We start from the raw sequence: 16,735 nt of genomic DNA on the forward strand, positions 1-16,735 counted from the left end.
ATAGTCATGAATTATGTAAGGTAGTCCGGGGGAGCTAGAGCCAGTCCCAACCTATTTCAGCTTCGTACCCTTTCCAGGCTTCCTGGGTACTTGCATTTCCTTTATACAGTTCTAGCACTACTCCAATCCAATCCAACTTTATTTATAAAGCAATTTAAAACAACAGCTGAAACAAAGTGCTGTTCATCAGAAATAAATAAATAAAACAATTTAAACATACAACGTGTAACTTGACTCTACTCGATTTATTTGCTTTTCCATTAGTGATAGTACCTGGTGCTTTTTTTGTGCGTGCTCACTGATTGGTCAGAGAGTGTCCTGACTGGATGAGTCACGAGTGTGGCGTCAGACACAAGAATCAAACTGAACAATGCACAGGTGGTGATGATGCTCTCTCCAGCACACCTGTAGAAAGCGACTGTGGTTCCCAAGCGAGTTCATTTGAGCCACCTCAGGAAGTACAGTATTTGGAGGGCCTTCTTTATAAGGCTGCTGGAGTTGGAGGTCCAGGTGAGGTCATTGCTGATGTGGACTCCTGCATTTGAAGCTGGGAATGACCTCTACAGTTGCTCCTCTGATGTGTCCAGATGTCCACTGTCGTTTTCCTTGGTTTTGTTGATGTTGATGCAGAGGTTGAAACATATTGACGTTGTCATATCTATAAGCTGACCACAGGTAATTAGTCCTTCTACTGCTGTGTCATTTGCAAACTTGCCCTGGCAATCTGCTCCTCCATAGTGCACCCTTGAAGCAGGTTCACCATCCACCAGAAATTTAGCATACTTCATTCCTCCCTCTTTACCTTTAATGATTTTTGTTAGAGTCATGGCATTTGCTTTACTCACTTCCTCTTCCCCCTCAAATCTCACCCCTACGTTTAACACTACATTTTAACTTCCTGGAACCTCTTCATTCAATTATATTTCATGGTGTCTCAGTAGTTTGTAGGAATACTCATTTGTGACAACTACTAAACAAATACATTAATGACACATATTTAATTTGAATAAACACAAGACAAACAGTTTCCCATGCTAAAAAGCTTTATACTGGTAAATAACTTCATTTTCATTTTCAGTATTTCTAACTGGTGAACAATGCAGATCCATTTGATATTCCATACTTTTCTCAACAAAAACAAACTAAATCATTCCAAGGATTGTAGCTGTAAATCAACATTTGCATTTGTCATGAATGATTCTCTCATGCCAGATGTAAATTTGTAAAAAATAGAAAGATGTCAGCGGTGAGATTACACAAAAACAAGGTGAAAAAAAATGCACTCGGTTTGATGTTGTTTTTTTTCACAATGGACAACAGCGTGAGCATGACTGCATCTTCTACAGCAGCATCAAATGTAATCAAATGCTGTCCATAATTGGTTTCTAAAACACATTATTAATATTCATTTAAAATGTAACTAAACCCCTAAACCACCCTTTTCAGTGTATATGGGTATCTAGTAATGTTCTTTAGTAATCAAAGTACAAATCTAAACAAACTGTTTAGTGTGAAGTACTGAAATTATAAATGTGATAAAACGGCGTATCTACTGCCTCTCTGGTCAAACACCATCTACTGCACTAAAATTGGCATTTCTTCTTTCTTCTGTCTACTCTTGCTTCACTGATGCACTCTTTTGTCGCTCTTGTCTAATCAGCATGAGGCTCGTTGTACCAGACTCCTCCCTGGTGCTGTCACTTCATCCCATTTCTCTCTCTTCACCTCTTGGAGCAAGGTGTGAGCAATTGCGAGGCTCGTCTCACTGAGCACCTTCCACGGAACTGACAAACTTCACCACCAGGCCACATCCTCTGCACTGCCACACCCCACTATTCCTACCACCCACCACTTGGCATTGGGTGGAGTCAGTCTCAGAAGGGGGAGGTTAGTTACCCTTTAAACCCTCTTAAAATTGCTGACTGGAATCCATAAAAATAATTGGAAAAAAAACAAAAAAGATGGTTGTCTATACACCTGGCAATGATGCAATGAACAGGACCACCAATTATTTTTCACACCTACAAATTTGATTGGTTGGCTTAATCTTAACCAGGTCTACCTGTGGGTGCACAGCACAGATATAACCTGCCTCGGGATACAGAACCTGACACAAGACACGCGGGTTTAATTTTCAGCGATGGTGCCAGCTGAAGACACAATAGGACTGAAAGGCAATCCAGAATTTGCTCTTTTTCTGCAAGACAGGTAAATATATTATGTATATATGTATGTGTGAATTGGGAAGGCAGTGATTTCTTTGTTGTCCAGACAATTTTAGTTATGTAATGTTACACAGCATTTCGTATATGTTGGTTCCTCTGTGTGTGTAGGTAGGTATCGCTCTAGTCTGTCTCCGAGCTGTGTGGTCATGTGCACGCTCAGGTTTGTGGGGCATGGCTCTCAAAAGGGCACTGAAGGGATGGACAGGACTTGACGGATGGACAGGACTTGACGGATGAAGCTTTTTGAAATACAGCCTGCTCTTGCTAGCTTTCCCTGCAGTGTGGACACCACCTTTACGCTCAGCTACGTCTAGCTTTTGGAGCAACATCGAAAATATGTAAGTAATCGTATTTCTGCTGCTCCCTTGTGGCCAGGAAAAGTTGCTGCAGGTGTAATCCTTATTTATTATCATTCAGCTATAGTATGCTCTTTGACAGCATAAATGTTTATTCTAAATTATCTCCTGTTTAATTCTTGCCTCTATGTTACTTTAGTATTCTTCTCCTTCCTCATCTCCCTCAGTGGAGTCGAGTCCCACCTCCTCGTAATCTTTCTCGAGTGCTGCCATGTCCTCTCTGGCCTCAGAGAACTCTCCCTCCTCCATACCCTCACCCACGTACCAGTGAACAAAGGCGCGCTTGGCGTACATCAGATCAAACTTGTGGTCGAGCCGAGCCCAGGCCTCTGCAATAGCAGTGGTGTTGCTCAGCATGCACACAGCCCTCTGGACCTTGGCCAGGTCTCCACCAGGAACCACAGTGGGGGGCTGGTAGTTGATACCAACCTTGAAACCAGTGGGACACCAGTCCACAAACTGGATGGTGCGCTTGGTCTTGATTGTGGCGATGGCTGAGTTGACATCTTTGGGCACCACATCACCACGATACAAAAGGCAGCAGGCCATGTACTTTCCGTGACGAGGGTCACATTTTACCATTTGATTGGCCGGCTCGAAGCAGGCGTTTGTGATCTCAGCCACTGTTAATTGCTCATGGTACGCCTTCTCAGCAGATATGACAGGGGCATAGGTGGCCATAGGGAAGTGGATACGGGGATATGGCACCAAGTTGGTCTGGAACTCCGTCAGATCAACATTGAGGGCACCATCGAAGCGGAGGGAAGCAGTGATGGAGGACACAATCTGACTGATCAACCTGTTCAGATTTATATAGGTGGGACGCTCAATATCAAGGTTCCTGCGGCAGATGTCATAGATAGCCTCATTATCTACCATGAAGGCACAGTCTGAGTGTTCCAGGGTGGTGTGGGTGGTCAGGATGGCATTGTAGGGCTCCACCACAGCTGTAGACACCTGGGGAGCTGGGTAGATTGCAAACTCCAGCTTGGACTTCTTTCCATAGTCAACAGAGAGACGTTCCATTAGCAGAGAGGTGAAGCCAGAACCAGTGCCACCTCCAAAACTGTGGAAAACCAGGAAGCCCTGCAGACCAGTGCACTGGTCAGCCTGAGGACAGAGAAGGAGATAGTGATCAAACAGAAGATTCAAAATTAAAGCTGCAAGCAGTATTGACCAGACAAATGAAATCCACTATCCCCTGCCATGGCAACTCTGGTCAAAGTCAGGTAAGGGCTGTTTCATAGAGTGCATGTTCAATCCCCATATTGCTGTGGTTTACATGAAATTGTCAAGGTGTGGCTGGGATGTGATATACTCTACTCCAGTGTTTCCCAACCCTGGTCCTCAGGGAACAGGGTTTTAGACGTGCTGCTCCAACACACCTAATTCAAACGAACAGCTTGTTATCAGGCTTCTGCAGAGCTTGATGACGAGCTGACTGTTTGAATCTGGTGTATTGGAGCAGGGTAACATCGAAAACATGCAGGGCAGTTTTCCCCAATGACCAGGATTGGGAAACACTGCTCTACTCACTGGGGAAACAACAGCAGCTTCCATCGACTAAAGTCTAGAACATTAAACTGTGAGCTGTGTCCTCTGTTAGCAGTCAGTGCCTGTGTTAGATATGCACGGGGTGGTGCTGACAAACTTGACACAAAACCACAATTGGGAAAATTGACTCCTTATGATATTAAGTTACGTACCAGTTTGCGGATCCTGTCCATCACCAGGTCGATGATCTCTTTGCCGATGGTGTAGTGTCCACGGGCGTAGTTGTTGGCAGCATCCTCCTTCCCAGTTATCAGCTGCTCAGGGTGGAATAGCTGCCGGTAGGTCCCAGTACGCACTTCATCTGAAGAGGTAATAAAGATATTGTTTTAGTTGTTTAGGAGTTTTTAGTCCCAGGAAGATGGCAGTAATGCAACATCAAGCTGCGGACCAATAAATTATGACACTCACTGATGACAGTGGGCTCCAGGTCAACAAACACAGCTCTGGGGACGTGCTTTCCAGCTCCAGTCTCACTGAAGAAGGTGTTGCTTGAGTCATCTGCACCTCCAATAGTCTTGTCACTGGGCATTTGCCCGTCTGGCTGGATCCCATGTTCTAGGCAGAAAAGTTCCCAGCAAGCATTGCCTATCTGGACACCCGCCTGACCCACATGAATAGAGATACACTCACGCTGTGGAAAGAAAACACAATTATATTTTATGTTTGCTGTCACGTATACCTGTGCACAACTTAAAGATCCGGATTTGGGTGAAATTATTTCAATTTGGCAGTAATGGGATATAACATGTTCTCTTTTTTGAGTATACAATCACACTGAAAGTATAAATTGTTGTTTCCATTAACACAAAATGAACCCTGTATATTTAGAGCAGGAGTTGGATCATCTCTATATAGGCCACCATGTCAGACTACTATGTTTTTAATGGTCAAACTTAGCACCTTTTGAGCTTTAATGATAACTGAAGGCGACCATAGAATATCCTACATGCTTAGAAGGGAAGGGCGACAGTTTAAAATATAGGACTCTGAAGCCTCAACTTCTGATTGGAGCATTGTGTTGAACTGCATTTGCTCTGGACGCAGCATGGTGACTTTAACGGAATTGTCTGTACTTGTATGTTTGGAAAGGTGTGTCATCTCCATGTCTCATCTCTACTGCTTCTCCAGTGAGTTACAAGTGGTGGTGGTTAAAATCTTCCCCTACAAAATGTGAAACCCCTTCAAGAATGTGACATGTCATCATTTAAATGAACACAATAGATTGGACAGTTCTGCACATGTTTGTTGTGGTTAGCGTAGCTACACAAAATCCAAACCATACATTCAGCTGCACAGTTTTGGCAACACTTGGTAACATCATGCTGAAATATGCATTTTAAGCAAGCATGTGGCTGCTTTTTCTGAGAATGAATTGGTCAACTTTGGGAGATGAGCAATCCAGGTGTGTACACCTTTTTTCTCACTCCTGCCTCTCACCCCCGATGACATTCTCATGTGTCAGAAGTCAGCAGAGACTTTTGACCCAGTGCCTGCTATTAATTTATGGATGCAAACATCCAACTGCAGGCTCAACCACGGAGGAGGAAGAAGCAGGCCCACATCATCATCTACTACTGTGAGGGCGAGGAGAACAGTCAGGAGGAAGGTGATGTGATGAGAGCTTGTAGACTGATTTAGCTGACTAAGTTGAGTGAGTACCCAGCAACAACTAGACCATGCTCCCATGAAAACCAGACCAAAAAGGTTGTATGCACCCCTGTTTATGAACACTTTTTTTGCGTAATTGCTTTTTGGATGTTTTATATTATATTGCTTATTTAATAGCCTATTGTAGTACTATTGTAGTACTGTAGTCTGTTCCCATGAAGTAAATTATTTAGTGACACTAACATCCGTAACAAAGCTGGGGTTTAGTATCAACAAATAATGAACTATCTCAACAGGTAAGATATTTTTTTCTTACCATGTTTTCTGAAGTTGAGTGAAAGTGAAAGGTTAAAGTAAAATTATGGCCAGGTCTTCGTTTCGTGAGTCTTGTGTTAGATGTGAGCTCCCTGATCTCTGTCCTTTGCCTCTTCACCTTGTCACTCTAATTTCTCATCACCTAAAATGAAAGCACAGGTGATAAAGTGACATCGCATTATGTCACTTACCACTCAAGTGACTCCATGACTCAAATGACGCAATCTGCCTTTGATGTAAACTAGTTAGGAGCTGTGAATCTTTCAGAATCTCACCATTCCATTCTGATAACGATTCTGATTTATTGGCTCACGACTTGATTAAAGGTACATCATGTAATAAATCTAATGATTTGTGAAATGAATTGTGTGTCTTAGAGCCACTCATTTATGATAAAACGGTTGCTCCTCGCTCATTGCTGGCGGAGGATATGCCAACCGCTCTGGCAACCTCGACTCTGGAAGGGAGGGGGTGGAGTGGGAGGCGGATATGACTCCCTGCACCTAACTTCAAATCTAAACTATCCCTTTCAATTCAACCTTAAGCACCATCAGAAAATAAGCTTAGCCAGACAGAGGAACGCAGCAGCATTTTTGGTTTTACTTTTGCAGGCTAAATTTAGAATAAACAAGGAATAATGTTCATATAACAAACTGAACTCACCAACAACAACAGTACAGACAAAATATTTGCATTAGAAAAAATCTTTTGCAGACTGCAAATCATGGTTATGTTTTGAAATCATGTTTTGGCATGTGGCGCCACCTACCACCGTCTACCAATCTTTGCAGTCAGTAGAGTCTCAGCTGCCGAGCAACCACGGGTTGCCAGTTACGTCAGAAAACAAACCCTAAAAGACCTCGGTATTTTGAATTTGAATGTAGTATCTGTTTTTGGCCACATTCTTACATATGGCACCTTTAAACACCACAGGCCTCTTCTGTGAAAATCCTGTATTTCAGCATTTATCTAAGTCTATGCAGACGTCACAGCAGTTTCGCACAGCCGCGTTGTAGCCGTGTTGTGATAACCACTCCCACGTTGAGAAGATACGTTCTCTGTAGTGGAAACACAACTAAACCGTGCGGTTTTGTGCCGTGTAGCTCAGTGCCGTGTAGCGTAGAGCTAGTGGAAAAGCGACATATGACTATTCTCTCGTGGTTATCAGGAGGCTCAGTGAGAACATGGTTTTACAGCCACAGTCTATGTTAGAGAGACAGATGCATTTGACAAGGTGAATATAATTAAATAACTTAAATCAAAAGGTTCAAAACAATTAATAAAAACCAGGCTAACTACTAGCATGTGATATTGGGGGGAAAAGAGTATAATGAGTTATGAGTGTCTCTGCCAAAGCAGAAAAAAGTGTGTAATGAGGTCATTGTTTCTGAATGTTTAGTCATGAACAATATGAACACTGTGTGGACTGTAATAAAAGACATCAGCGCATTTAGTTCTTATGTCTTCTCATGTTTTTTGGAGCTGCACTGACAGGGGAAGAGAATAGAAGCATGGACACAGTCAGAAAATAAACTTTATACCACATAAAACCAGTTTTATCTGGCTCCATGACGATGTCATGGGGAACCCCAAGTTGGGCTTCAATGACAGATCAACACTGTGATATTAGCAGCTGTGATAACAGAATCACTAACATTGATCTGAGAAACAGCCTCAGAAACAGAGAAGTTACCTCAGAATGCTGTGAGGACATGTATTTTTTTTTTTTTTAAAGTCTGATATGGTGACACATCTGAAGAGATACAGGCGATAGAGCAGTAACAATTTACTGCAATTACAAACCAAACATCTAAACTTTGCACCTTCATGTTAATAGCATCTAATATATAGCACGGAATAGTCACAGGCAGTCAATGTATCAGTGTAAAAAAAGACGCAGTTGTTTAAATTTTACAATGTTAAAACACTACGCAGGCATAGAGATGGGTTTAATGATGATCATTTCTTTAAAACCTTTTTATCTGTGGGACTGTGTGGCCCTCTGGAAAAGAAATGTTGCAAACCCTGCGTGTTGCATGTGTGTGTGTGTCTGCATGAGTAACACAGAGAGAAAAAAGAATACAAGATAACCTTTGTGATGTGAAACCACCAGAAGAAATATTGGGGGCGATGGCTACAAATATTTATTTGTTGATCTATTTTCATTTTAAGTAAGCTTAAGAGTCACATGCAGATGAGGAAGAGTCATTATCATATAAAGGATGTTGAAGATGGAGCTGCTGGGCAGGAGGAAAGGTAAGACCACAGAGAGGGTTTGTGGCTGTTGTGAAGGAGAGGACAGTGCAACAGAAGAAGACAAGATGGAGAAGTCAAAAGAAAAAGAAGAGACAGAAGAAGAAGAACGTCACCGATGTTGCGACTCCAGGGTCGTGGTTGCTTTTTCCTTCTGTATATTTGTCTGCATGTGAATGTGTGATGAGTTGCGGATGTGATTGAATGGATCCTGGAAGCTGATTGGTCCCGTACAGGAGGAATAAGAGGCCTGATCATCCCAGCTGAAGGGGACTTCCCATGAACCACTCACAGCCAGACTGCCAGCAGACATTTTGTACTTGTTTTTAATAAACCTTTAATAAGCCACACATGTTTGTTTTTTTTTAGATCAGACCTGAGGATGCATTCATTGTGTTTCAGTGATTGTTCAAGACCTGAATGTGGTCAAATCACTCAGGAATTATGTCAGGTAATATCAAGTCTAAACGGGCTCATAATGAAGCGAGCAGGTTCAAAACCTCCAGTAAGTGACAGAAATTGCAAAGGATGCAAACAGAGGCAAGAAATAATTTCGATTCACCCGCATGGTTAAAGCAAGTGACAAAAACAGTCTTTCATGAGAAAATTAAACACAAAATATGATTTAAAAAGAGGGAGAAAAATAAATGGAAGGTGAGAGTCAGATATACTGTACATTCATCAATACATTTTCCACCACTTAATCCTCCACATGAGGGTCATGGGTGAGTGGGAGTCAATTCCAGCTGACATAGGTCACCAGTCCATCAACGCACAAGCACACAGAGATAAACAACCATTCACTTTTACATTGACACCTATGGTCAATTAAGAGTGTTCAATTAACCTCAACATGTTGTTAAATATCATTTATATATAAGGACATAATGGCACTGGAATCCCACAACATTTCTTTTTTTATTATTATTTAAGTTCTTTTTTCGATTTGGTTTATTTAGTTTTTCTTTTTTTTTAAAGACTTCGGGACAAATGTTTTGCTTTCACATGTCTTTTGTATGCATGACAGCTGCAGTGCTGCTGCAAGCAAAGCACCTGTTGACTGCTATGTTGACAGCTGCTTCCTTCTTCCGGTAGAGTGGTGAGGGTTTCCCATTGCTTGGCTAGAATCCTGTCGACTGCTTTATTCTCCATATGGGTTTCGTAGGGAGTTAGCCGTCGTTTAAGTTGTACGTTGTTCCAGGTTAGTAAAATCATAAGGGATGAAGAGATCTAAGGGAAATCATTTGACTTCCATGATTGTCTCTTAGTCTGAGACACATCACACGCTGGCGTCGTGTTGATGCATCTCCATTTACTGCAGTGTTACATAAAATAATATCCATCAGATAAAAAAAAATAGAAAGAAACCAATAAAGCTGTTACAACACACTAGACTAGAAATTACTGACAATGATCACTAACTATAGTATAGTAAGTATAGTACTTTCAGTTCGACAAATACGTTGACAAATTAAGAATATTTTCAATATGTTTCATTTTATATCGGATATATTTAAAATGACAGATATTGATATGGGATTAAAATGCAATTAAATGTGATTAAAATCTGATTAATTACTGACAAAGCACCTAATTCATTAGATCCCATAGAAATTTAAATGTTTCCAATTTTTTTTTGGGTAAACCAACAGTTGTGTTGTGTTTCAAGGGGCAGGAAGAACTGTGATTCACAACTTCAACCTGTGGAGGGCAGCATTTAACCTCTTGGTTACAGCCTGTCGGAATTTATAAGGAGAATTAGCGAGTTGTGTGGGCGAGATTGTCTCATTTATCTCAGCGTCCGACTTCTGTCTCATCCAAAGTGTGCAACCTTAACTGTCGAGACACATCTCACATTTCATCAATTTCTGATCCAGATTACGGATTTGGCAGCAATATAGATTTAACATGGTTCAGATGCATATCTCTTAGCGTCATCTTAACAGTTCAGGAGGAATTTTGTCATGCTTATGTAAGAAGGTAATAGTATGTAAAGTACTATACAGATCCAGACAATCTCCTGGATCCAGTGGATCAAAATATCAACATTTCTTGTGCTGGAATATAAAACACAGGTGACAAAGCCTTGGAGGTCTGTGCTCTGCTGGTGGAGGTCAAGGATGCTGACATAACACAAATTTCAAATACGAATGAGATTTTATTTATTTATAAATCAGATATGTACATGTACAATGCAAGCAGACAGAGCAGATATTACCCTGTCAGTGCTTCCTTAAATATAGGGATGGAGGACGGTGGCGAATGATGTAAATTCTAGTGTAAGCTATCTATGATCACATGACTCTTTCAACTGGTGCAATTGAGGACGATGGCTCAAACCAATGGACCATGCCGAGGTTTAATTTGATGTAAGGCTTTGGATTTTTTTATTGCAACATTTATTGGGTTTTTATTTACCCAAGTGTTAACCAGTATAAATGTGGAAATTACACATAGGTGAATTTTGAAAGAATTTTGCCTATATCTGATTGCAGAGTAAAGCAATCACTTGACCCCCCGCCAGGCTTAGCGCTGCTTGTTTATTTATTTAAAATAGATTTTTTTTTATACACCACAGATTTTTCTATACCGGGGAACAAGAGTGCATGCGCCCCCATGTAATCAGCGCAGCGCACGCTTGTCCAGGTGCCGATTGAAACCCAAGTCACACTATCAAGTGCGTCATTATTACGGTTACATCGTTCTTGTCATTAAAGATGATATATTTAGGGATGCACTGATAATTCGGCGGTCGAAACACAGCTACAACACGGTGGAACAGCACCTGTTAAACGCTGGAAAGTCTCTGCGCAAAAGCGAAACTTGGCTGCGTGCGGCACACATTCACTTCACACCAGAGAACATTCTCTCTCTTTGAGCAGTTAACCAAAGACATCAGCTCATCTGATTAATCTGTTATTCCCTTAATTGCAGCGTTAAAGCGTCTTCTTTCACAAAGATTAAGACCACGGAGTGAAAACGATGAAAAGTATGTCACCAAGTTTTACTCAGATCTACTCGGACCACCTGCACTTAATCATGACTGTACTCCATCCTCATCATTAAGATCATTATTTTTATGTGGGGATAAAACACGTAGAGAAATGATCCAGTCTGCTTTAGATATGAAATGACCGCTTAGCTGGTTTTCTGGGGGAAACCCTGGATTGTTCAAAACAATCAGATATAGGCAATATCAGACACCATCCACTGGGCTTGGAAGACAGTCTTCACAGTCTTCCTCAGTCATGTTTTGGATCTAAACAAAAGTATACAACATCTTTTTCCCAGTCAACTCAATCTCATTGGTTATTGTGGGGTTCTGCTCAAGCACCAATCACTGTTCAAGTTGTATATATCAAAGATGTTACTGTAGATTATGTCACAATACTAAAAAGACTTAAAATGAGCAGTGTTGTAATGTAACGAAGTACAAGTACTTTGTTACTGTACTTCAATAGAATTTTCACATTATCTGAACTTTACTTCATTATTTACATTTCTGACATTACTTTTACTACACTGCATTTCAGAAATAATTTGTGTACTTTTACTCCAATACATTTCTCTTATATAATGCCTGTTTGTTGTCGCTAGTTGTTTTTAGTGGCACCAACTGTTACCCGCTCAGCTGACCAGTGAGCTGGCGAGCTCACGCATATAAACCGCAACTATCATCTCAACTTAAGTGAATTAAAACAGTTTGTGTAGAAGCGACACAGACTCCAGAAGTTTCATATTATAATATAATATTTGAAGAAGATGTGGTCATTTGAATGTAGGGACTCATCAAACTGCTTTAGGGAGAATTTTTACTCAAAGATTTTCACCTTCTGGGAGCCAAGAGACACAATCATCACATTTGCATAGCACAACCCTCTCCTGGTCAAGCTGTCGGTGAAATCACACCTCCTGTGCGGACTGGCTGAAAAAAAACACAAAAGCACTGGAATGTGATATCACCACACCCTAACTAGGAATTGATTCATAGTGATCAAACAACCCTAATTCAAATACCCACAGTATTGTGATTTGAAGCATGTAGTGGCTTCTTTGAAACTTCAACTTGCACAATTTTGAAAAAAAACGAAAATCGTTTGCTTGGTTTGCGCTGGGCCGACTATTCACTCTTTTGCCGTGACAGACCACAATTTGGCCAGATAATCAATCAATCAATCAATCAATCTGTATTTGTATAGCCCACAGTTTCCAAAACATAGTTTGTCTCACGGAACTTCACAGGGTTGGTAACATCCTCTGTCCTTAGACCTTCGACCAGGGTAAGGAAAAACTACCAGGGAAAACACCCTTATAACAGGGAAAGAAGGTAGAAACCTTAGGGAGAACCACAGGTGAGGGATCCACTCCCTGGACGGTCAGACGTGCAGTAGATGTTACCCAAAACATACAATACACAAAGAAGAATAAAATGTAAAAAGTCTTTAAAAGCCAGGATCCATCTGGATCACTAGGTTTGTTGCAGCCTGTAGTGAAGGCTGTTGTGGTCAGAGATTTGGGGATAACGGAGTCTTTCCTGTCCTGACTTCATGTCGTTCACTGGTGTCAGCAGAACTGTAAGAGATTAAAAATCGGATAGAGATGAGCTAGAAATCGAGGACGGGGTAGAGAAACTGCGGCTTGTGCAAAGAATAATCTGTTCAAACCAGCCTCAAATCAGAAAACACGATTGTGAGACGGACCATATCAGAACCAAAATCTGGCCAATTTAAAATACTGAGGAAAAGATGGAGACCAGTTGTGTAACAAGTATTCCAAGAGTCAGTAACATTAATACAATTATCATAATATACAGAGTGGTGCTTTGAGATGTTATCTTGTAAATAATGTGCTGGTGGAGGAGACACAGGATGGGAGTCCTGTTTGACTAAGCAGAGAGGTGAAATGGTGCGGCTGTGGTGCTGACTTGTTCAGTTGCAAGATGAAAGGCTGAAATAATTATCTTCCGTCAAGAGAAGTGTCTGTATTATTTGAGTCTTGAGTTAAATTATTGTTTTAAGGAATACACTTCAGCGTGAAAAGTAAATACAGTCAAAGAGCTATTGCTTCACATACATAAACATCATTGGAGAGGAGATTTGGTGTAAACCAAAGCTCAGCTGTTCAAATTAAAGAGGATTATTTTACTGAAACTTACAATTTAAATGAAGGAGAGGACAGATGAGGTCTGGTTTCCTTCTACTGGCAATTGAAACAGGCATGAACGTATCCCTGAAGAGCAGTGTTTATGTGTTTAATGTGATTTGAATGTTCTTGAGCATGGATTTCATGTTGTCTTCTCCTCTGCCCTGTGTACACGTTTGGTGACATTTCTATTCCCATCATTCTGGTACAAGTTCATCTTTGTTTATGTAATCAGTGGCCTCTTGAGTGTAGACAGTTGTATATAATGTACCAAATTGTTGATTTGGCCTCTCCTAAGAGGGGCCACAACTGCTTTTTAATCTATTTTTAGTATACTGGCTGATGGTTATTAGAATTGCATTACTACACCACACCTCTAGCTGGTACAGTGAGTCTGCCAAGTCATTAGAGAGACGACCACGAGATAGAGAACAAGACAGTGCTTGGTGTTTTCACCTGCATGTTGAGTGCGGAAATAAATAAACCTTCCTTTCAACAGGACTCCCATGACTTCAGTCTCATTTATTGATGTCAAAATACCACATATTGGCGACGAGGATACCAGATGCTTGATGAAAGTGCCGATTGAAGATGGGTGCAAGTGGAAGGAAGCAGGCCGCAAGTGGTTGGGAAAAGTGTGAGCTAAAGGCTAATACGCGGTCCAGGAGAAGAACACCTTGAACATGAGTGAGATGATAGGCACGCTGTCCGCATTTGATTCAAGGGAGCATACTTAGGAAGAGTACTGCGAGACTCTAGAACAGTTTTTTTTGTGGCCAATCAAATTGATGTTGGTGAGAAACAAAGAACTACTCTCATCAGTGTGGTGGGACCAGCCATGTACAAGCTCATGAGTAACCTGGTGAGTCTGGATAAACCCAGTTCAAAAACATACAGTCAGTTAATAACTGTGATGAAAGAACACTTTAACCCTAAACCAAGTGAGATAAGTTTGATTCACATTCCCGTCAACCTGGTGAAGCTGTCATTTCTGCCTTTCTGAGACAGTGAGCTCATGATTGAGAGGCACAACTCTGGAACAAATGTTATGGGATGGTCTGGTGTGCAGTGTCAATGACGACAGAATTTGATTGAGCATTCAAGATTGCTGTAGCTGCTGAATCTGCTAATAAAAATGCTCAAGATCTAAAAAGTCAAAGCACCATTGGCATGTAACAGTAGAGAGGAAGAGGAGAGAATGGGAACAGACTAGAAACAGAGGGAGAAAGAGTGCTACAGATGTCATGGGAAATATCACAAAGAGGCAAAGTGTCACTGTTGTGGCAAAAATAGAGCATATTGCCAAAGCTTGGGGACAGACTGGAAAAAGAGGGAGAAAAAAGTGCTTTAGATGTCATGGGAAATATCACAAAGAGGCAAAGTATGAGAGGGCAGGGTGGTGACAGTTCTGAGCAGGAGGAAGAAACATTCACCTTAGCCTGTGTGGAAACCCAAACTGCATGAAAGAAAGTTAAGCCATTTGAAGTAAACATGGAAGTAAACAAGAAGGAAGTTAACTTTGAGATTGACACAGGATGCAGTGTGACCATTATGAATGAGATGAGATTCCATGGGACATGGGAAGAGAAGAAACGTCCAATACTAAGGGAAGCCAAACTGTCACTTAAGTCATATACAGGAGAGAACATCAAAGTAGTAGGTGTAGCTGATGTAAGTGAAGTATGCACAGCAGGTGAAGATATTGCCCCTAGTGGTGGTGAAAGGTACTGGACCTTGTTTGTTAGGAAGAGGATGGCTGGAGGCCCTCAAACTGAGGTGGGATGAAATAAAACATATGAGAATGGGAGCAGAAGGACTGCAGGAAGTACTCTCAAAGCATGAGGATGTTTTAAGAAGAAGAAGAACTAGGCCTGTTAAAAGGCATGAAAGCAACAATTCGAGAGTCTGCTGAAGCCTGTCCTAAGCTCTGTCGACCACGCTCAGTTCCGTATGTAATGAGTGCAAAAGTAGAGGAGGAGTTACCCTGGATTTCCACTGGAAGCGGAACGGCCATGGAACGGCCAAGGAACGGCAGCGGCGCGGTTCTGCTTCGTTCTCTGCCCGGTGTCAATCCCCACCGGGCGCGTTACGGCAGCGGCGCGGAGCCTTGGGAGCCATCGGTATTCACGGAAGATTGCGCGATAATCTCGAATGGACGCGAGTTCGCGAGTTCCAGTGATAGACTGTGTGTTTAAAGGAAACAACAACACAGCTTCTTTTCATTCTCCAACGTTGAACAACTGTTGATCTGGTGTCATAAATGATTTTATGTTTCTCCACTTCAACAATCAGTCTCTTGTTGTACATTATGACTCTCAGAGGCGCTCTGATAAATTGACTGTTTACCTGTTAGCACCGGTCACGACGAAATGTTGATGTGAAGTTGTGATAGGCTATATGACCTGCATATAGTGTTTTATTTTGAAAGGGGGGCAGAAATGTTTTACTTTGATTCTGTGTCGCTTTTCCTGTCTGGTGCGAACTGCTCTGTTGGAATTAACGAGGTTCAGCAGCGTTAACGGCAAAAATAGAACTGCTACCTATCGCTATTGCTGCGGCGCGGCAAGCCGCTTCTGGGACGCTGCTGAGAAGCTCCGCATCGCGTCTGGTGGAAATGCTCTCATTGATTAAAATGGAAGTGATTTGCAACAACTTCGCTGTCAGAAAGCAGCTGGGTGTATTCACCCCAGATTTTATTGCATGCTAGATACCAACATTTCTCATACATACATCTCACAACACACACACACATGGGCATGGGGGCCCTCCCGGGCACCTGTGTCTCACCCGCTTCTCGGCTGGGCTAGGGTCGGCGGCTTGGACGGGGGCGGCTGTGGTGCCCCCGGGCGCTGCCGGCTGTGGGGGAATGGGTAGGAATAGGCTTCATGTCACGCACGCTTACACCAACTTAAGAGTGTTACTCAAGCTTGGCCATCATGTTCAGGATAAAGCGATTCAATAAATACATCTATGGATGGACATTTATAATCACCACGTCCACAAACCATTGGTACCGCTTTTCCACAAAAAGAAGCCTGTCCCACAGATGGGATCACAAAGAGTGCAAAGGTGGGCAACATTGCTGAGGGCTTAAGAGTACAAAATCATATATAAGCCAGGCAAGGACCATGCAAATGCTGACGTGCTGAACAGGTTGCCTCTGCCACAAATGGAGGAGGAGAATGACGCAGATCTGGTCCTCATGTTGGATGTGATGGTGGAGACACTCTCTCAGGTGTTACTCTGGTGTCTGAAAGGATGGCCACAAGAGGAGAATACAGC

General features: G+C 42.0%; 1 protein-coding gene across 1 annotated transcript; it reads right to left on the reverse strand.

Annotated features, from left to right (window-relative positions):
- Positions 1–2,716: 2,716 nt before the first annotated feature.
- Positions 2,717–4,766, reverse strand: LOC310924692 (tubulin alpha-1C chain-like; the record flags this gene model as incomplete). The annotated part of the gene is made up of 3 exons (XM_083886492.1): positions 4,544–4,766; positions 4,288–4,436; positions 2,717–3,691 (listed from the first exon to the last, which is right to left on the reverse strand). The coding sequence occupies exons 1-3, from the start codon at positions 4,662–4,664 to the stop codon at positions 2,717–2,719; spliced, it is 1,245 nt and encodes a 414-aa protein (XP_083742618.1). The 5' UTR covers positions 4,665–4,766.
- Positions 4,767–16,735: the final 11,969 nt, after the last annotated feature.

This window comes from Microchirus variegatus (assembly GCF_963457635.1).
Source record: "Microchirus variegatus genome assembly, chromosome: 3".
Classification (NCBI taxonomy): domain Eukaryota; kingdom Metazoa; phylum Chordata; class Actinopteri; order Pleuronectiformes; family Soleidae; genus Microchirus; species Microchirus variegatus.